Genomic DNA, 21471 nt, shown 5'->3' with positions numbered 1-21471 from the left:
ATTAATCCGAATTTAGATAATTCGAATTTGGGAAACAGGTTGTATAAATTCGATTGTGCGCGGCCACACTAAGCACATTAATTCGGTTTTTAACCACATTAATTCGGTGGTGTGCGGCCACACTACCCCATTTATTTTAACCACATTAATTCGGTGGTGTGCGGCCACACTAACCCTAATTCGAATTAACAAAATCGATTTTGGCGCTACTCCGCTCGTCGAGGTGGAGTACAGAAATCGATTTAAAGCGCCCTTTAATTCGAACTAAATGGCTCTGTAGTGTGGACGGGTGAAGGGTTAATTCGAATTAACGCTGCTAAATCCGAATTAATCCCGTAGTGTAGACCAGGCCTGAGACCCTGCGGTTCGGTCTGTCTAACTGGCCCTGCACGTGGAACTGGGAGCAGTTCAGAGAATTCTACCATTGAGGCCCTGGACTTTAGTCTCTTACCTAGCAGCCTAAAGTTGGTCTCCAGGACGTCTCTCCTGCCTTTCTCTGTCATTGGTACCTACATGTAATAAACCACCAGCTCTTCCCCAGCACTGCACATACGTCTGTCCAGATGTCTCAAGAGGTTTGCAGTCTTTGCATCCAGCAGGCAATGTGCCATGTGGTGCTGCTTCTCACAAACCCAGCTACCTATATTTCTAATAATTGAATCCCCCATTACTATTACCTGGCTCTTCCTAATAATGGGGTCCCTTTCCCTGGAGGGGTCCTTGGTGTGAGAGGTTACCATGCCATTACCTGGGAGGAGGATCCCAACTATGGGATCCAGTTTGATGCTCTCCTTCCCTGAGACTTTCACCCTCCCTAACAGCACAGGGCGACATATGCTGTACAGGAAAACACACTGTTATTCCCAGTACGAGAGTCTACATGGAGAGCTATATACTAGAACTATAACAGTACGTTTATACCGGTGATTTTCCCCACATACACAAGCGTCAAGCATCCTCTATTGTTGACATCTGCTACTATTTATGTAAATCTCCCTGTATGTTTTGACCAAGGCCTTACAACCCTCACCTAGAAGAAGACGAGTATTCAGGTGGGCGCAGGAGAGGTGGAACTAGGATCATGGCAGTCTCAGGTCTCATTCACTTACCCCATGCTGCGTATTGGAACATGTGTCAGATCAGATAGTCACAGATGATGGCAGAAAGCAAAGCGATGGTGCAATGAAGGGAATGGGAGAATAACATGAGGGGGAAAGGAGTCCAGGAGAGCTGGCTGTATTTTAAAGAATCCTTATTGAGGTTGCAGGAAAAAATGACCAGGGAGGAGTATAAAAATATTGCTCAGGCATGCAGGAGTGAAATCAGGAAGGCCAAATCACACTTGGAGTTGCAGCTAGCAAGAGATGTTAAGAGTAACAAGAAGGGTTTCTTCAGGTATATTAGCAACAAGAAGAAAGTCAAGGAAAGTGTGGGCCCCTTACTGAATGAGGGAGGCAACCTAGTGACAGAGGATGTGGAAAAAGCTAATGTACTCAATGCTTTTTTTGCCTCTGTCTTCACAAACAAGGTCAGCTCCCAGACTGCTGCACTGGGCAGCACAGTATGGGGAGGAGGTGACCAGCCCTCTGTGGAGAAAGAAGTGGTTCGGGACTATTTAGAAAAGCTGGATGAACACAAATCCATGGGACCAGATGCGCTGCATCCGAGGGTGCTAAAGGAGTTGGCGGATGTGATTGCAGAGCCATTGGCCATTATCTTTGAAAACTCATGGCGATCGGGGGAGGTCCTGGATGACTGGAAAAAGGCTAATGTAGTGCCCATCTTTAAAAAAAGGGAAGGAGGAGGATCCGGGGAACTACAGGCCTCACCTCAGTCCCTGGAAAAATCATGGAGCAGGTCCTCAAGGAATCAATTTTGAAGCACCCAGAGGAGAGGAAAGTGATCAGGAACAATCAGCATGGATTCACCAAGGGCAAGTCGTGCCTGACTAACCTAATTGCCTTCTATGAGGAGGTAACTGGCTCTGTGGATGAGGGGAAAGCAGTGGACGTGTTATTCCTTGACTTTAGCAAAGCTTTTGATACGGTCTCCTACAGTATTCTTGCCAGCAAGTTAAAGAAGTATTGGCTGGATGAATGGACTATAAGGTAGATAGAAAGCTGGCTAGATCATTGGGCTCAACGGGTAGTGATCAATGGCTCCATGTCTAGTTGGCAGCCGGTATCAAGGGGAGTGCCTCAAGGGTCAGTCCTGGGGCCGGTTTTGTTCAATATCTTCATTAATGATCTGGAGGATGGCGTGGACTGCACCCTCAGCAAGTTTGCAGATGACACTAAACTGGGAGGAGTGGTAGATACGCTGGAGGGTAGGGATAGGATACAGAGGGACCTAGACAAATTAGAGGATTGGGTCAAAAGAAATCTGATGAGGTTCAACAAGGACAAGTGCAGAGTCCTGCACTTAGGACGGAAGAATCCCATGCACTGCTACAGACTAGGGACCGAGTGGCTAGGCAGCAGTTCTGCAGAAAAGGACCTAGGGGTTACAGTGGACAAGAAGCTGGATATGAGTCAACAGTGTGCCCTTGTTGCCAAGACGGCTAATGGCATTTTGGGCTGTATAAGTAGGAACATTATCAGCAGATCGAGGGACGTGATCATACCCCTCTAATCAGCATTGGTGAGGCCTCATCTGGAGTACTGTGTCCAGTTTTGGGACCCGCACTAGAAGAAGGATGTGGAAAAATTGGAAAGAGTCCAGCGGAGGGCAACAAAAATGATTAGGGGGCTGGAGCACATGACTTACGAGGAGAGGCTGAAGAAACTGGGATTTAGTCTGCAGAAGAGAAGAATGAGGGGTGATTTGATAGCTGCTTTCAACTACCTGAAAGGGGGTTCCAAAGAATCATAGAATATCAGGGTTGGAAGGGACCTCAGGAAGTCATCTAGTCCAACCTCCTGCTCAAAGCAGGACCAATCCCCAACTAAATCATCCCAGCCAGGGCTTTGTCAAGCCTGACCTTAAAAACCTCTAAGGAAGGAGATTCCACCATCTCCCTAGATAACCCATCCCAGTGCTTCACCACCCTCCTAGTGAAAAAGTGTTTCCTAATATCCAACGTAGACCTCCCCCACTGCAACTTGAGACCATTGCTCCTTGTTCTGTCATCTGGTACCACTGAGAACAGTCTAGATCGATCCTCTTTGGAACCGCCTTTCAGGTAGTTGAAAGCAGCTATCAAATCCCCCCTCATTCTTCTCTTCCAAAGATCACATTAGCCCTTTCTGCCACAGCCTCACCTGGGGGCTCATGTTCAGTTGCTTGACCGCTGGGCCCCCTAATTGAGGGCCACTGCTTTCTAGAATACAGCCCCCCATTCTGTAGGTGTCTTGCATTTAGCAGTGTTAAAACACATTTTATGTGAGTGGGCCGAGCCTCCCAAGTGATCCAAATGGCTCTGAATAATCGCTCTGTTATGAGCAGTGATTTTATATTTACTTACAGATCCCTAATGAAAATGTTGACTAGTGTCAGATCTAGAACCAATCCCTGCAGAACCCTACTAGAAACACTACATGCAACGTTGATGCCTAGAACCCCAGGACATTTTTATTTTTTATCCTTTTTAGTTTTTTCAGGAGTTTCATTATTTTATTTTATCCATGCAGGTGTATGTTGGTCGGGTTCTGCCCTGGAGGTTGGGCGGCCCTACAGGGTGGTATTCATGATGACAGAGGGGCATTCGGGTCAAACAAGAGCAGCGCTGCAACCTCGTGTGCCAGCTCATAATGCCACTCACTGAAATTTGGCCTGGCCTTCTCCCCATCATGATGGCGGGAAGGCTGAGCCAAATCTGCAGGATGCTGCAACCCTGTGCGCCAGGTGGCAACACCCAGATCAGGGAGCTGGACCCAGCCCTACAGGACAGGCGCCACGGGAGCTGCTGCTGCAGAGTGAGTTTTTTGTTTTATTTCATGTTATTTTATATTTGTGAAAAACACGAGGCTCCAATGGTTCCTCACTGATAACGACTTTCTGAGATCAGTCAGTTAGCCTGTTCCTCACCCATTGAACACGTGCTCCAGTGGACAGTGGGCATTTTTTAATCAGACTGTCACGAGTACTATGTCAAATGACTTACAAAAGTTTACAGTTATCTTTATCAGCCAACTTGTAGTCTCATCAAAAATGGAATCAGGCTTGTTTGACAAGACCTATTTTAGGTAAAACCATGATGACTTGTGTTAATTATATTCCCAGTTTTTAATTCTTTATTGACTGATCCTAGTATCAGCTTTTCCCTTAGTTACCCAGGTCTGAAGTCAGGCTAACTGGCCTATAGTTACTCAGGTCATCCCACTTGCCCTTTTTGAATATTGGCACAACATTAGTTCTCTTCCAGTCTTCTGGAATTTCCCTGCTTTCACAAGATTTATTAAAAATTAACATCAGTGAGCCAGAGAACGCCTCGGCCGACTCTCTGAGGACTCTTGGATGAAAATTATCCAGGCTTGCTGATTTATAAATGTTTACATGTAGGAGGATGTTAAACAACTTCTGCTTAGTTACTAATGGGCTGGAAAGTAGTTCATCATCCTCTAATGATTGGAATACACCATCCTGCTTCTTTGCCAATACAGAACAGAATTTTTACTAAATATTTCTGTATCATTATTAACAATTTTACCATCTTCATCTAGTAATGGGCCTATACCATTGCTAGGATTTCTTTTGCGCCTACTATATTTAACCAGTGGGTTACATGTTTAGTTGCTTCTGTATCTGCGCTCACTGCACGCTCAAGGGGCTCCTTGCATCCCTCCATGAGCCATCTCCACTTTGTTGCTCCTACAGGCTGAGCGCTGTGTGGTCTCCGATGTTAAGTGCAGATGGCTTTTCAGGTCTAAACCCAAAACCGACATACACAGTGAGAGTCTGTGATAAACTCTAACCTGTAGCAGTTTTACTGGGTACTGCCACTAAACCTGAATTGGATTATTAAATTGTCTAAGTTGCTCTTCTCTTTGTTGTTTTATCAGTACCTTTTTTGGTATATCGCATCCATTGGTAACTGAACCCAGGGTCAATCCTACTCTCCTCAAACATTTGGGTCCTTGAAAGTGCTCCGGATGTGTCGCTTAGCCTTTGGAGATGCCAGCTGGTTTTTGTTTTTGGCATGATCCAAGTAGTGAACTGTAAAATTCAAAACCATAATGTAGTATAACATCAATATAGACAGGTACTTATTTTAAACTGTCACCCATGGGAAGGAATATCAAACACCCAAATGGTTAAAGTAAGAGGTTTTTTTGTGCTTGTTACACAACCCCTACCTTATATCAGGTTCTCTGTGTGCCCCAATTCTCCTTTCCCCTCCATGCCAGGGGCTCTGTGCCTCCCCAATTCCCTCTTCCCTCCATACCAGGGGCTGTGTGCATCACTACTTCTTCTCCCCGCTCCTACATACTTTTCTTCTCCTGGACTGGAAGGGACAAGAGGGCTGGTAGCATCTGTCTCTCCCCCACCATGAAGCAGACTTTGGGGAGGCAATGTGCTAGGAGGAAGGAAGCAAAGAAGCCGCCTTCACACTCCCTTTTCTTTGTAGGAGACAAGTCATTTACGCTCTACTGGGGCACATGGAGAGCTGAGATTGGGAGCTGCTGTTAGGCTGAAAATATTAATGGCGGACATGAATAGTTTTTTGATCTATAGATGTGATGAGCTAAGCAGATGTGAGGGGATCTGTGCATTCTCTATTTCCTCCTTTCAGTTTTCCGGTCTTCCCCAAAATCAACAGGGTTCTTGCCCTGCCTAGAATGTTCCCTGAATGTTTGGAATTGAGCAGAGGTGGTGTTCCAAAGTTACTGTATTAGAGACAAATGCCCTCAGGGGGAGTACAGGGCTTTGCCTCACTCTGCCAAAGAACTCTTTATTGTCCTTAGCCCTCGCAGCCACAGATTCCTTGATGTCTTTAGTTTCCCTTATCAATTTTCTACACGTCATTACTTCTAACTTATACTGATTGCTATCTACTTCCCCATTTTTCCATTAGTTATACATACATTACTCCTGGGGGAATTCTGCACCACTGCACAATGCAGAATTTTCCAGAAATTCATGTTGTGCGTGCAGAATTTCCTTCCCCCCCCCCCACTGAAATGGGCTGCAGAGATGTTGGCTGACACTAGGGGCCACTGGACCCGGCACAGCCCAGCTTGCAATAGAACAGGGATCGGCAACCTTTGGCATGCGGCCCGCCAGGGAAGGCCCCTGGCAGGCCGGGCCGGTTTGCTTACCTGCCGTGTCTGCAGTTTCGGCTGATCGCAGCTCCCACTGGCTGCGGTTTGCTGCTCCAGGCCAATGGGGGCTGCAGGAAGCGGCGTGGGCCGAGGGACGTGCTGTCCTCCCTTCCCGCAGCCCCCATTAGCCTGGGATGGTGAACCGTGGCCAGTAGGAGCTGTGATTGGCCGAACCTGCAGACGCTGCAGGTAAGCAAACTGGCCCGGCCAGCCAGGGGCTTTCCCTAGTGGGCCACGTGCCAAAAGTTGTCGATCCCTGCAATAGAAGACAGGGGGGCGGGCGAGGAACTGGAGGGTTCCCAGCAGCTGCAGTGCCCAGCACACTCTGGAGGAAGGAGGTGGTGCGCAGGAAACTTGGTGCAAGCCTGGGACCCAGCATCAAGCTGTTTCTCCCTCTGGATCCCTGGGCTCTGGGGGGTAGAGGGTGTGAGTGTATGGGCTGGGGGGAGCCCCACAGCTGGCCTCTGAGGGGTTAGGGATACAAGTGTCTGGGCTGGGGGGGGGCACAGCTGGGCTTGGGGGGGGAGATGTGAGTGTCTGGGCTGGGGGTGGTCATGGCTGGGCTCTGGGGGGAGGGGGCAGAGAAAGAGGAACCGGGTTGTTGTAGGGGTTTCTTTAACTCTCTACTCATGGGGGAATTTTTGTGTGTCTGTTTTGTTACAGACACTTGCTGACAAGTATTTTCAAATAAATTACCAAAATAATTGAAACTGGCCTGATTATATAGTGTTATTTTGACAAATAAAATTTGCAGAATTTTAAAATATTGTGCACAGAATGCCCCCAGGAGTAATACATACATACATATATGAAAATAAAAATTAATTTTTAATTGTGATCTTCACTTCTCTTCTTGACTTTACCCAAGTTGTCATTGATTGTGGAATTGAGGGGCTTCTGGCCATTCAACAAATTCTTCTTAAAGAATTCCTGATTTTAATTCACATTCTTCTGTCTAATTTTTTCCCCCAATCAAATTCATTAATAATTTTTCTCAGCTTTTCCCACAGTGAATGTAATCAGGTCATGATCACTGGTTCCTAGACAGCCACCAACTTCCAGTCCAGTGATCAACTCATTTTTATCTGTCATTATGAGATCCAAAATAGACCTACCATGTGTTGGTCCAACCCTTTTTGTGTCAGAAAACAGTCATCTACAATTTTTAGAAACTCTAGTGCTGTTTTACTACTGGCTGCATGAGACCTCCAGCATGTATATTGGCTCGGGGAGTTCATTTTATGGTAGTATCTTGTCAACTGAACTATTAATTGGTTGCACTTTAATAAATGATTTAAGGTTACTTGTGACTTAGCATAGAATAGCAGGGTTGGAAGGGACCTCAGGAGGTCATCTAGTCCAACCCCCTGCTCAAAGCAGGACCAATCCCCAGATTTTTTGCCCCAAATTGCCCCTTCAAGGATTGAACTCACAACCCTGGGTTTAGCAGGCCAATGCTCAAAGCACTGAGCTATCCCTCCCCCCTATTTTAAGGCTATTCAGTAATTCATGTCAGTTATATTAGGTTTGTGTTTTCTATCTAAGTGATTTACTTAGACATTTCTATCATAGAATAAATCATACAATTTCATCACATGGAATTACTTGGCGCTACTAAATATCCCATCCCATTACTTACAGAATGGAACAATTTTTTTTACCATCTATAAGAAGTGAAATGATTACGTTCTAGTAATGACCAGGAATCTGGGGGGTTCCGAGGGTAGGTTTCCCTACCAGCTTCCACTCCCCAAAGCCAGTGCTACTGACAGCTCCCTCCTGGTGCATGGCCTCTGGGGAGGCTCCCTGCCTCTGCACTGCATACAGGCACCTTTCACCCACCTGGTGCACACGCCCAGCTGCTACTACCTGTCCTAAGCCAGCTACTCAGCCACTCCCAGGGAGGTTAAACTTCCACTGGCTGATCACAGAGATGCTGCTGGAGCAGCAGGGACCCTTCGAATGGCCAGCTTACTCTCACAGCCACCTCCTCCAGCAACTCCCAGAAATACCGGTGAGCCAATGTCCTAGCAGGGGCCGAAGACCGGGTGTCTGCTCTGCGGGTCGGTACAGAGCTATTAAGAGAGTCACCTGAACTCGCTGGGGAAGGGGCCTGTTTTCTTCTAGGCCTGACATATATACCTGGCATACTTGGGGGCTCTCAGGGAATATAAATGATGGAGATGATAGAAAGAAAGGATTCCCAGGTGCTGGGGGAACAATTAAAATCAGCTCTGTGCTTTAAAATGTATCAAGTCTCTTTACTGTATGCACATGATAACAGCTCTACTTCAGACCTCCCAGAAACATCTCACACAGAACCACACACGGTCTGGGAAGGACACAGAAAGAGAATGAGAATAAAGAGAACACATTTTACTTCCAGCTCAGAAACCCCCAGCCCACATTGTGTCACCTCCCTGCCGGCACATGCACTGAGCAGGTCCTTTCCTTTCCAAGTCTTACCAAAGCCCCACTGGCCGACTCTGCTGACCCTACAACGGTCTCACATTGGAGCTGGACAGCAGCCGCGTGGGATTGGCCCAATTCCTTCCCTGCATTTAGAGACAATTTTGTGTGTGACTTTTAAGGAAAGCTCTTTTTATCCAGTTCCGTTTTAAATAACTCAAGAGATGGGGCCCCAGCCCCCTCGCTGGGGAAACGACCCCACAGCCTAACGGATCTCACTGGTGGAAGTTTTCCCTCGGTACTTGGCCGAGATTTTCTTTTTCTTAGTTTTATCCTGTTATTGCTGGGAGTGGGAATTAGTCTCACCCTGCCTGCGTCATTCCACTAGATGAGCGCTCTCCAGTCTCTCATAAGCCAATGCCAATGTTTGTGCACGAGTCGAACTTTGACACCCACGGCGTTCAAACAGGTTCTTACCCAATTTCCCCGTGGGATGTGTCTGGTTGGGGCACTGACAGGTGGAGTAGGAGGTGCTGCTGCATGTCGGGCCTCTCTCACAGCCAGCTCCACAAGAGTTAGCAGTGCTGCACGGCTGAAGCCTGAACTGCACAGCTTCCGGGAGGGCACCGCTGGTAGCCTGCAGGTAATCAGTGCATGCCAGCCCACGGGCAGTCGCTGGGACACTGAGCCCAAGGCGGGCTGCTTGAGCTCTCCATTTGTCCCATGCTGCTGTGGCGCTGCTGGAGGGTTGCAGGGCCTTGGGTGGATGTTTCCCTCCCTGGGGCCTGGTGGCCAAGGTTAGGGGCAGGGCCCCTTGGCACTTCCCAGGACCTGACGGTTGAGGTTAGGGGCAGGGCGCGATGGCACAGAGGGGCCAGTCCTTGTGGGTGTGCTGGTGCTGGGCCAGGCCGGAGCTCTGGCTGAAGGCCTTGCTGCATTGCGTGCACTGGTAGGGCTGCTCATGCCGGTGGGTGCGCGGGCACTGCAGGAGTGTGGCACTGTCCCCAAAACCCTCAGTGCACCGTGCACTGGCATAGGGGCACTGCCCCACGTGGGTGCGTCGGTGCTTGCTCAGGGTGGAGCTGTCGCCGAAGCGCTTGCCGCACTGGGCGCAGGCAAAGGGGCGCTCCCCGGTGTGGGTGCGCTGGTGCTGCAGCAGGTTGGAGCTGAGGCCGAAGCGCTTGCCGCACTGGGCACAGGCGTAGGGGCGCTCGCCCAAGTGGGTGCGCTGGTGCTGGATGAGGTTGGAGCTGAGGCTGAAGTGGCGGCCGCACTGGGTGCACTGGTAGGGGCGCTCCCCGGTGTGGGTGCGCTGGTGCTGCAGCAGGTTGGAGCTCTGCGTGAAGCGCTTGCCGCACTGGGCACAGGCAAAGGGGCGCTCGCCCGCATGCGTGCGCTGGTGCTGCAGGAGGTTGGAGCTGAGGCTGAAGGCCTTGCCGCACTCCGTGCACAGGTAGGGCCGCTCGCCCGTGTGCGTGCGCTGGTGCTTGAAGAGCGTGGAGCTGAGGCTGAAGCTCTTGCCGCACTCGGTGCACACGTAGGGGCGCTCGCCCGTGTGCGTGCGCTGGTGCTTGATGAGTGTGGAGCTTTCACTGAAGCCCCGGCCGCAGGCTGTGCACACGTAGGGGCGCTCGCCGGTGTGGGTGCGCTGGTGCTTGATGAGGGTGGAGCTGTCGCTAAAACCCTTGCCGCAGTCCGGGCACTTGTAGGGGCGCTCGCCGGTGTGGGTGCGCTGGTGCCGGATGAGGTCAGAGCTCTGGCTGAAGCCCTTCCCACACTCGCTGCACTTGTAGGGGCGCTCGCCCAGGTGGGCGCGCTGGTGCTGCGCCAGCTCCGAGCTCTGGCCGAAGCAGCGCCCACAGCTGGCACACTTGTGGGCTTTCTCCCTGCTGTGCACCCGCTGGTGCTGGATAAGGTAGGAGCTGAGGATGAAGCCCTTGCCACACTCTGTGCACTTGTAGGGGCGCTCACCCGTGTGCGCGCGATGGTGCTTGAGCAGGGTGGAGCTGTCACTGAAGCCCCTGCCGCACTCAGGGCACTTGTAGGGGCGCTCGCCGGTGTGGGTGCGCAGGTGCCGGATGAGGTCAGAGCTCTGGCTGAAGCCCTTCCCACACTCGCTGCATTTATAGGACTTATCCCCTGTGGAGGCTCTTGGCTGGGCAGCAGCATCGTGGTGATCCCCTGTAGCTCCTTCACCGGGGGTGGGTTGGCTTGCAGGCCCTTGCCATTCCCAGCCCGCCTTGCAGTCACTCTTGGGACTCTGGAGAGGGGCCCCGCTGGATCCCCCTAGCAGTGTACCATGCAGATCAGTTTCCTCAGGATCAGGCGTCTCCACCACATTGTCACCCAAACCCCCATCTACTGCTGGAACAAAGAGAATCTGGCCATGACTCAGCCCATGTGCCAAGGCAACCAGGGGGAGGGGGGGGCTGCAGACACAGACATGGGGGTTCAGCCCGTTTGAGGCCTTGTCTACAGAGTGGCACCTGTTTAACTTAAGATGTGATCCAAAATCTATTTGGTCAAGCCTGTGCCAAAGGCTGTGTGAATGTGCTTATTTCAGCGTAGCTTAAGTCAATTGGGCATAAGTTTTAAGCCACTCAAAGCAAAATCAGAGCGTCCACACACAGGAGTTTGAACCAGTTTCATTAAATGGGTTTTCACTCCTAAAGTTAAAACACAGCAACTTCCTAGTGTAGAAGACTGAAAATCAGCAGGTGATTTGTACACCCTCCCAAGACAGAGCACAGGCTAACATCCTGTCTTAACACCCAGAGCAAGGATGAGACTTCTCCCAGAGCCCCCTCAGGACTTGGGGAGAGCTCGGATTAGCTCTGGGTTGAAGAGACATTCAACACCAAGCCCCTTTCACCTTCCTTCTGGAACAGGTTCATTCCAGGCTGGGAGCGTCTGCCCCAACATCTGCCCGGTCCCTGAGATCCCTGCCTCCCGTGCATGCTCCTCTGCTCCATGAAGTGCCCGCACCACACAAGGCAAGCTGCCTTCTTGTGCCCAATTACACACCCGCTTCCCATCCAGCTGAGATACATGCCCCAAATATTACAGCACATCTAGGGATGTTCTCTATTTGCCCTCCCCTTGCCTCTCCTGGCAGCTTCCGCCCCTGAGAAGCACTAGCCCGTCTCTTGAGTTCTGCTCCATCAGGCTTCCAGCTGGAATCTGAGGTGATGGTGTTACCCTCTAAAGCCCTAAGCAGCCTCAGTGCCACTGCTGAGAGCCACACAGGCACTGCAGGAGGAGCCCCTCAATATGGATGAGGAGGAAGGGCTGACGGCACCTCTGGGATGGCCTCCAGCAGTGCTGGACCTTGCTCTCTCTGGGACCCACCAGAACCTGGATTTGTTAGCCTGCAATGCCCGTCTACATTCCAGGCTTTTGGGGAGAGAGAGAGAGGTTTCTTTATTGTCCCCAGTCAGCCCTGGAATGAGCTGCTCTTTATGCTGTATCGTGCAGCATGTGTTCTAATGAACGAGACAGGGCACCCGGAAAGGGTTTATAAATGTCTAAATGATATTAACAAAACATGAAGGTTGCAGAGTCAAACCCGCAGAAGTTAGGAAATGCCAGAATTAAGATTGCTCTGCAGCCTTACCCTGCGCCCTGGGGCATATGAATTAGGAGACAGTCTTTCATTACATGACCACATGCTATTTTTTTCCACAGGACCCTGCCTCATTCAGTGTATGGGACAGAAGGTGCTTCCGTATTTCTTCTCGCCCTCACCAGTCAGTGTGTGGCCCTATGCAGTGCTACTAGACCCCAGTCCAAACCCTGCCCGAATACAGAATTATTCATTTCTTTGCAGGCTTCTCTAGGTTGCTCTCCTGGCAGCAGCTTAGGCCCAATCCTCAAGGGTAGTTAGGCTCCAACCGTCCATTGATTTCAAAGGCTGCCTTAATTGATGAATGGTGGCACAGCACTAGCTCTGAGGGGAGGAGGAATTACCTCCATTTTACACCTGGGAACGGAGACCAAAGGTGTCAATGTCAACTCACTGTGGGTGCCCGATTTGGGATGTCGAGGGCCTGACTTTTCAGAGCACTCGGCAAGTTACCGCACTGTGTGTTCATGGCAGAGCTCCCATCACATCAGCTGCAGCTGGGGGTGCTCAGCACTTCCACAGCCCAGCCCCAGGTGTCTCAGCCGGGCACCCAGAACACGAGGCACACACAGTGACCACCTATGAAAATGCTGGTTTATCTGATTGCCCATCACCCAGGAACTGAGAGGCAGGGACAGGACTGTCCACCCTGTGCTCTGACAGGCAGGGGTCCTGTGAAAACCGAGAATGGGACGAGACTTAGGGCTCCTGGGGGTGCTATAGTACTCACAGGTCCTGCTGCCTCAGTCCCCTCAAACGGTCTCTGTCCCTCCCCAGCTCCTGCCCTGTCCCCCACTCTGCTCCTATACCCACCCCTTCTGCCGTGGTTCCTGCCCTTCCCCCGGCTACCCTCCCCCAACCCGAGCCCCTGCCCTTCGACCACTTTGTTCTTACCCACTCCCTATCTCCCCAGCTTCTCTTCCTCCCTTCCATACCTCCCCTTCTTCCTCCCTTCACCCCTCCTTAATCTCCCCCCACCCCCGGCTTCTCTTCCTCCCCTCATCTCCCCCCATCCCACATTCCACCCAGGCTGCTCCTTCCTCCCCTTCCCGCTGCCTGGGCCCAGCAGGGGGAGCATTGAGAGCACAGGAGAGACAGGTCCCTGCTCTCAGCCCTGGCTGCCCAGATGAGTGACCATCCTGAGCAGGCCCTGTGCAAGCTCAGGCGCTCTGTGGGAGGTGGATGCGCCCTCCGGTCACACACAGGTGCTGTGGGGGCTGCAGCATGCTCAGTGCAAATGGAATCTTTGGAGAATTTTGACTAACAAGTCTCTCTTGAGAGCGTGAACTGAAATTGTTCAGTTTTGTAACTTGGCCAAATGTGGGTATTTTTCCATGGTAAGCAAAAGGTACACCCTGACCTCAGGGTGACCCCCCCTGCCAAATTTCAAGTTCCTGCCGCAAAGCAAGAAGGTGCTACAGTGTCTCAGTGAAATGCTTGTAAGGTTTCTTGGGTTTTTTTTTTTTTAACATGGACAAAACCATTATTTTCCCCTAATCTCGTTCTCGAAAATGGCAGACCATTTTAGCTGAAAATTAAAAACAAATAAACAGAAAAACCAGGCTGAGGCAGACACACAGAATGGGAAATTTCAACCCAAGCAATTTGCTAAACTTAAAGTCATAAGCCACTGAAAACAGGGTCTTATAATGGGAAGTGTCAGGTAACCTTAACTATAGGTCGCTGCCTACACTCACTAAATGTGAGACACCTGCAGTGCTCACACTGAGCTGCAATGCCAAGGCCAGTCAGCTAGCACTGCTGGATCCCAGCCCCGGCGGGTGGCCAGGCCCAAGACCAAGGAGAGCCCCTCCCTTCGCAGAGAGCAAGCAGCACAGAGGTTTCCCCATCATCTGGGGAGGAGGCTGTGGGGGGCAACAGGGGGACCATCATTAATGGATGCAAGGGGAAGGCCAAGGGAAAGCGAATCAGGCTGAGGCCAGATGGGGGATTGGAGAATCTCCTTCTCTCCTCATGGCAGCACTGCAGAGTATAGAGGTTTTTGCCAGAAGATGGACAACCCAGGAGATGCAGCATGAAAACCCCTTCCCCTGAAAATCCTGCTCAGGGGGAGGGGGCCAGCTGGCTGTTCCCTTCCTCGCCCCCCACTTTCTTCGCAAGACTGACTCCTGCCAGAAGCCGTCCAGCCTTTTGCTTCCAATGTGGTGCTGCTCGCTTGGTGGAGAATACACTCCTGGTTTTCTGCGCTGTCGGAGGACCTGTCCTCCCAACCCCTGCAGAGGGCAGAGCTGCCTTCCAACCAAAAACATGACATCTCTGATAGGAATAAACAGGAAGACTGACGTCTCTTTCCGTTCCCGGCATTAAGGGGCTAATGAACTACAGCGCTCCCTGTCTTTGACTCAGGCTCACTACAGGACGGTCAGCAGCACTGTCCAGCACGCTCCCATCCACCTCTACCAGACACTGCAAAGCAGCACGTCCCCCTTCGCCATCCAACTCGCGCTTTCATACAACCTGGGCAGTGTTCAGGCACCACAGCGTTACCCATAGGATGGTGTGAAGGTTTCTTAGCACCAGGGTCGAGTGAAAGCTGCGTGGTAAAGCAGGAGCTGGACGAAGCTGGGGGAAGTGCTACTCTGACGTATCTACTGGAGGTGGAAGGGGAAGAGCCTTGTCTAGCGTTTGGGAGGGGATGTCCAGAGAGCACCGTATGTGATGGGACGATGGCCAGGAATGCAGCAGATTCTGCTCTTGACCTCTTGTTTCTGTGCTTTTGAAGTTTCGCATGGGTGAGCACTGGGTTGCCGCATCCAGACCTGCCACTAAATGGGGCTTTCGTTTGTGATGCTCTAATTTCAGGCTGATCACAATGAAGCAGAAAAGCCCCATGGGAGGAAGGTGGCTAAGTGGGCTTCAGCCCTTGCACAGGAGACTGGTGAGATGGGGCAGGAAAGTGACAGCTCAGCTCTTCTTGGCTTTCCAGCTCTTGGGTTCACGCACTGATGGTTCCTGAGTTGATTTAGCTTGTAGCCCTCACCTGTGAACCTTGGGAGCTCGGTTTCCTCCAAGTCCTGGGGATCCAGGACCTGCAGCTCTTCCTCTTGCTCCATCCAGGAGATCACAAATCCTGCTCAGGGGAAAGGAAACAGGCAGCAGGTTACAAACTCCAAATGCTGGGCTGGAGGAGACATGCAGCCTGAATGGAGGGAAAACGCCGGGGGACGTCAGGGAAGTCAGCCATCTGTTGGGAGATGTGCCGTGTTCCACAGGGACCCCGAACGCAGCACACCACCATTATTAGTCAGTTTCCCATTTCTAACCTGCACAGAGCCCAGGCCCTTCCCAGGACGGGGGACCTGGAGTCCCAGGGGAGGGAGAAGGGAATTAAGGGGAGCATGAGAACACCGATACACATACACACCTGGCCTTGCCCCAGGAAGCTCTAAGGGGATTGCTGTTCAGGTGTCACATATACAGCCCCCACACCCTTTCCCGCTGCTTTACCATCCTTGCATGAGCCCAAAGTTTAATGCCACGAAGTGTAAGGAGCCAGGGAAGACGTATGAGCTGGAATCGATCCATGCATGTCACTGAGAGCAGGTCTGAGTAAAATCAATCCCCTACCCTGAGAGAGCAGAGTCGGGTCATTCTCCTGCATGATGGAGAGGGCCTCTGCCCTTTGGCCAAACAGCCCACTCAGCCTCCAAGAGTCACAGGCATCTTGGTGAAACCAGCAGCACCTGAAACAACAGATAGCCCCATGCAATATCTTCCCCCAGTGCTGCCCCTGGCCCCAGGGCCCAGCCTGCCCAGGTGCCTAGGCCAGGGATGGGGAAGGAAGAGCAGAGCCAGCAGCTTGAAAACACACTTGAAATTGGAGGGCTGAGGCCAGGCTGAGTCCCACAAACGCAGCCAAAAGGCCAGGAAGACAGTGCCAGAGCCCTCCAGGGCCCAGGCCTCACTGCAGCCAGCTTCGTCCCCTGCTGCAGGCAGCTGAGCCCTGCATTTAACACCTACAAACTCACTACCCAGATTCCTTCTCCTGGGGCGACCCTGGAGACATGGCCTGGACGCCAGGCACCCGGCCATGGGGCCTAGGGGCGACTGCCAGGAGGCTCTTGGAGGGAGCAGTGTCTAGGACCCCGCAGGCACTGGGGAGCGCATCGCTGCCCGGCCTTGGCTGGGTCAGGCCTACCGCAGCAGGGCCAGCTCGGGCCACGTTCTCAGGTCAATTTGAGCCTTCTGGTTGGTTATTCTGCCCAAAGGGGCGGGCAGTTGATCAGAGCTGCTGCAGGCGGAGCTCTCTCTCTCCCTCCCCTCAGCAAACCAAAGCCACTGGGGTGTCCTCCCCCCTCCCCCGCCTGAGTGAGTGGGGGGCTGAACCCCTGGTACCACTCCCCAGCCTGGAAGGGGTAGAGGGGACCCCTCTGCACCCCCCCAGGCCTGGGAGAGGAGTTGAAGAGCCCAGGGGGAGCAGAGATTGGGGCAGGATTAATTGCTGGGCAGGGATGGGCAGATGTGGGCGAGAGCTCCTGCAGCAGGAGCCAAAATCCCCTCGCCCAATCCAGCTGGGAGCGTGGCAGCACTCAGGGGTGGGCAGGGCAGTCCAACCCTACAACACAATACAGTCACCCAGAACATCGCAGGCCTTTTTCTCTCTTCAGGTTGGCAGCACTGGTGGGGAGAGATCCTAGCACGAGCGTAGCAGTATGGGGGATGGAGGGCCAGGGCCAGGACAGTAAGGAACCTGGGTCAGAAACAGCTGCTGGGACCAAGGCCCAGAGAAGAGGCTGCCTGGGAGAGGGCCGGCTGGGCTGGGGCTGGGCTGCAGCAGGCTATGGGGAGCGGGCAGCCCCCTGAAGGGACAGTAACACCTTTATTGCCAATGAGTGTGGAGTTGGGGGGTGGGGGGTGTCAGGGGGAGAGGTGTGGCGCAGGACATGGGGAGACAGTGCCCCATCTCTTACAGGGACAGAAGCCTGTAAAGTCTGGGCTGCCCTTGGTGAAGCAAAACCTCAGAAAAGGGGAGCCATTCTCAGGACTACGGGTGAGAGGAAGGGAGACCAGGCTCAAAGGACAAGAGGAATGAGCTGCAGGTTTCCTGGAAGGCAGATTTAAAAGCAGGCCAGCTCAGGATCTCAGCAGTTTGAGTTGGCAGTCACATCCCCACCATTATTAATGCATACACCCTGCCCCAAAACCATAGCTCCAGCAGCCAGCCAGCTCTGTCTCAGAACAACGCCTTCCGCCTTGGGCTGCCTTTACTTTCCCCAAGATGACTCAGAGCCTATCACTTGGAACTAAAAATTAATGGTACCTTAAATGCAAGTGATCATGACCTGATCACATTTTAAATGTGTAAAAGTTCAAAACAGCAATATATATACTTAGTGCTTTAAAAGGACGAGTTTCACAAACCTGAAAACAATTGAGACAAATCAGCTGGGAGGAAGAATTTAATCAGAAAAATGTGAATGACAACTGGGAATTGGTTAAGACACTTTACTGGATGCACAAAAAGCCAAAAAATGGAAGAAGGGGGAAATGGATAGTACTGTATTGAATATAAATCAGAAGCTAGGAACTGTAGGAAACTGCTAAGGGAAGCAAAGGGACACAAGGAGAAATCTATGGCCAGCAGAGCTAAGGACAATAAGAAGGAAATTTTTAAGTATATTAGGAACAAAAAGAATCCTAACAATGGTATTGGCCCATTAGTAGATGTAAATGGTAGAAGTAGCAATAATAATGCAGAAAAGTCAGAAGGGTTTAATAAATATTTCAGTTCTGTATTTGTGGAGGAAAAAACAGATGATGTCGTCTCATGATGATGATGATACTCTTTTTACTCCAATAATATCTTAGAAGGATTTTAAACAGCAGCTACTAATGGGTACAACATGCCCTTCTTAGCTTCAGGCAGTAAGCGTGCAGGGCTTTGGACCTGAGTAGTCTGGTTGTCTATTGCTTTAAAGAGAATTGTTTTTTCAAGAAATTCTACTTAGAAAGTTGCAGTCCTGTGAGTGGCTGGACACATTGGGCTGGCTTGGAGAGGGCCGAGGCACATTACTGAGCAGAGAACAGGGGGTTGCATAGGAGGTATTTACATAAAAAACATACTATTTCCTTTACATGCAATATGTAACTGCCCTACTTAACAGGGAATGTTCTGCACCAGACGGAGCTGCAAAGTTTACCTTTTGAAGTGACACTTTCACTGCTGGCCCACAACTTTAACAGAATGGGTGATCTGGCTGATACCCCTAGACTGGGTCACAATGGATCCTGTTGGCCTTAGAATCCATGAATCGCTCTTCTTATGCCTACAGTTTATTTGCCTATCCAGGGAAAAGGGCTTTGGGCATGTTTCTTGTGAGAGAAAGCCCCAGGGCTTTGTAACTGGTGTGTGTAGTTCTTGCAACCTGCTAATCTAGCTCTGAAGGGCAGACTGGTTCCCTTTCTCCTTTCTTCATGCATCCGAAGAAGTGAGGTTTTTACCCACGAAAGCTTATGCCCAAATAAATCTGTTAGTCTTTAAGGTGCCACCAGACTTCTTGTTGTTTTTGTAGATACAGACTAACACGGCTACCCCCTGATACTTTCTCCCTAGAGCAGGCAAGGCCACCACCATGAGCTGTTAAGATATATCTGGTCCGTACGTTTAGAGACCACATTATACAGCAGTGTAGCTGCCTCTGGGGTGAAACACAGCAACGACTGTTCACAGCAACACTGGGGCAGAAAGACAAAACTCTCATATCCAACTGAAAGTGCGGGGGTGGGGGGAAGGAAGAGGATTGATTTAGAGGAAGGAATATGGAAAAAGTGGCCACCAGCTTTACACTTGTGAAGTGACACAAGGGCTTTCCAGTCAGTGGGAGTTTGACTTCAATGGGAGGTGCGGGCTGCCTTGGATAGAAGGTACCGACCACCCGTCCACTTGGAGCACTTTAAACAGCAGCCTTAGTATGGGCCATGGGACAGGTGGGGAAACTGAGGCACAGAACAGCAGCGTGACTGGCCTGGTGTCACCCAGTAGGTCAGTGGCAGAGCTACCCAGCTCTGCTGACTCCCCGGGCCGGGCCCCATCCACTGGGCCCCGCTGGCCCCTCCAACTGTGCCCGCAGCGCGCCGGCAGCCCCGAGCACGAGCCGAGCCCAGCCCGCGGCCCAGGCACGGGGGGGGGGGGGGTCGTGCCGGCCGCCCCCGGAACGCAGCGATGGATCGCGGGCCCCCCGCTGGGCCCCGGCTCCACGCCCCTGCCCCCGCCGCGGCACTCACCTGGGCCCGCTCCGCAGCCAGGCCGGGCGCCCGCCTCTCCTCGCCCGCCGCCCGGCCCTGCACGGGCCCGGGGACGCACCGGGGAAGCGGCTTTCCCGCGCAAGGGCCTGTGGGAAACGTAGTTCAGCCGGCCCGGGAGCCGTGACCCCGGCCCCGCCGCTGCGGAGCGCCCGCCGGGCCCTTCCCCGGCCGCAGCGACTCCTGCCTCCGACCACGTCCCCAGGGGGCAGGCGACAGGCCTGGGCCTGGGCTACCGGGGCGCGCTGGCTGCCCACCCCACCGGCGCCTGGAAGGGAGCTTCGCCCTGCAGGAGAGTGGGGCGGTCTCCGGACATGCCCGCCTGCGGCAGCGCTCACCACCGCCAGCCCTGGCCTCAGTTTCCCTCCAAGTATCAGGAGTAACCTACTTCCACCCCCAGTCATTAAACCGTATCCCGGTGTCTGCTCTATTAAACAACATCCAGCTCCCAAAAGAACCCAATGGAGACTCCCACCCCTTAGGTTTGGGGCGCCGCAAGGCCTGCAAACTCTCCCTTTAAGTTCAGGGGTTCACAGCCCCCCTCGTTGGGGCTGGGCCCTGGCTGAGTTCTTCATTAAGCAGTCTCTAACTAAACGTGTTGTTTGTCACCTACCTCCAGTCACCTGATCACTCCTTGACTCTTCCCGGGAGGGTCTAATTGCCCCAAACATCTGTCTGGGCCAGCAAGGGAAGCTTTGCCTTACCCACCCTGCAAGGCTCAAGGTCCCAGGCCCTTCAAAGAATAACGGCCTGGGCCTTCCTTCACCTTCTCCCTCCCAGACTCTTCCCTGGGACCATCTTCCTCGCACCCAGCACCAAATCTGATGCTTATTCCTTTGGCTTCCATTTGCCTTCTCAGGTTACCTGGAACGGGTAACTGACCTCCCAGACTAGTTCCTCATGATTCAGCTACAGATGGAAAGCGGCTTAGCATGATGCCCATTCCAAGGGAGAGAGATTTTCCTCCTCCTCACCAAGGAAGGAGGCAGCAAGCAGCAGAAAGATGAGGAACCACATCCTGAATGCAACCCTGCTGCTCCAGGAGATGGTTTCTCTGAGACTCCCAGCAAACAAGGAGGGGGGGGGGGGCTAGTGATCAGTAATGAACCCTCCAGAGCAGCCAGGACCAGACCGAATCCCTTGCATAGCAGGTGCTCTCCACAAAGCCACCAATGCCTTTGTTCAAATCCCTTCTTACAACTCCTCCCTGCTGGGATGGCACCCAATGGCGGGCGCTGAGCATCCTGGCGCTGCTGCACTATTATGATGGCTTTGCTGTTAGCTTGTCTTCTCCCCATTTATCTGTTGTATCCCTCTCTTGCTGTCTCACCATGTGCTTAGCGTTCAAACCCTTTGGGGGCAGAAACCGGGTCTCAAGGAGGCACTGAAATAGAAATAATGGAGTGGTGGAGGGCTTGTCTTGTGCTCTTTCTCTCTCTTTGGCCCTATGGCCACATTGGAGGGCTTCACCTTTCAGTATTTCCTGTGAAATGCTCAGGGAGATTAGAGAGGCTTTAAAATAAAAAACTCAATAATAATGGAGGATTTCAACTATTCCCATATTGACTGGGTACATGTCACCAGGACGGGATGCAGAGATAAAGTTTCTTGACACCTTAAATGACTGCTTCTTGGAGCAGCTAGTCCTGGAACCCACAAGGGGAGAAGCAATTCTTGATATAGTCCTAAAGTGGAGCTGTTACCACTCAAAAAAGAGATCTTGGAGTCCTTGTGGATAGTTCTCTGAAATCATCCACTCAATGTGCAGCGGCAGTCAAAAAAGTGGACAGAATGTTGGGAATCATTAAGAAAGGGATAGATAATAAGACAGAAAATATCATATTTCCTCTATTTAAATCCATGGTACACGCACATCTTGACTACTGCGTGCAGATGTGGTCGCCCCATCTCAAAAAA

General features: G+C 51.9%; 1 protein-coding gene across 3 annotated transcripts; it reads right to left on the bottom strand.

Moving 5' to 3' along the window:
- Positions 1-8293: 8293 nt before the first annotated feature.
- On the bottom strand, positions 8294-19598 carry LOC112114090 (zinc finger protein 436-like). 3 transcript variants are annotated; one of them, XM_024210643.3, is made up of 4 exons: positions 19537-19598; positions 15677-15995; positions 15293-15382; positions 8294-11033 (listed from the first exon to the last, which is right to left on the bottom strand). In XM_024210643.3, the coding sequence occupies exons 3-4, from the start codon at positions 15363-15365 to the stop codon at positions 9514-9516; spliced, it is 1593 nt and encodes a 530-aa protein (XP_024066411.2). In that variant the 5' UTR covers positions 15366-15382; positions 15677-15995; positions 19537-19598; the 3' UTR covers positions 8294-9513. The 3 variants fall into 3 exon arrangements, with proteins under 3 accessions (XP_024066411.2, XP_024066409.2, XP_024066410.2); XM_024210641.3 differs by having other exon boundaries at positions 15880-15995; positions 19537-19592; XM_024210642.3 differs by having other exon boundaries at positions 8294-11030; positions 15880-15995; positions 19537-19592.
- Positions 19599-21471: the final 1873 nt, after the last annotated feature.

This window comes from Terrapene carolina, unplaced genomic scaffold, assembly GCF_002925995.2.
Source record: "Terrapene carolina triunguis isolate 2854851 unplaced genomic scaffold, T_m_triunguis-2.0 Scaffold449, whole genome shotgun sequence".
Lineage (NCBI taxonomy): Eukaryota > Metazoa > Chordata > Testudines > Emydidae > Terrapene > Terrapene triunguis.
The sequence above is the reverse complement of the archived record's forward strand: the minus strand, read 5'-3'. Positions and strand labels throughout refer to the sequence as shown.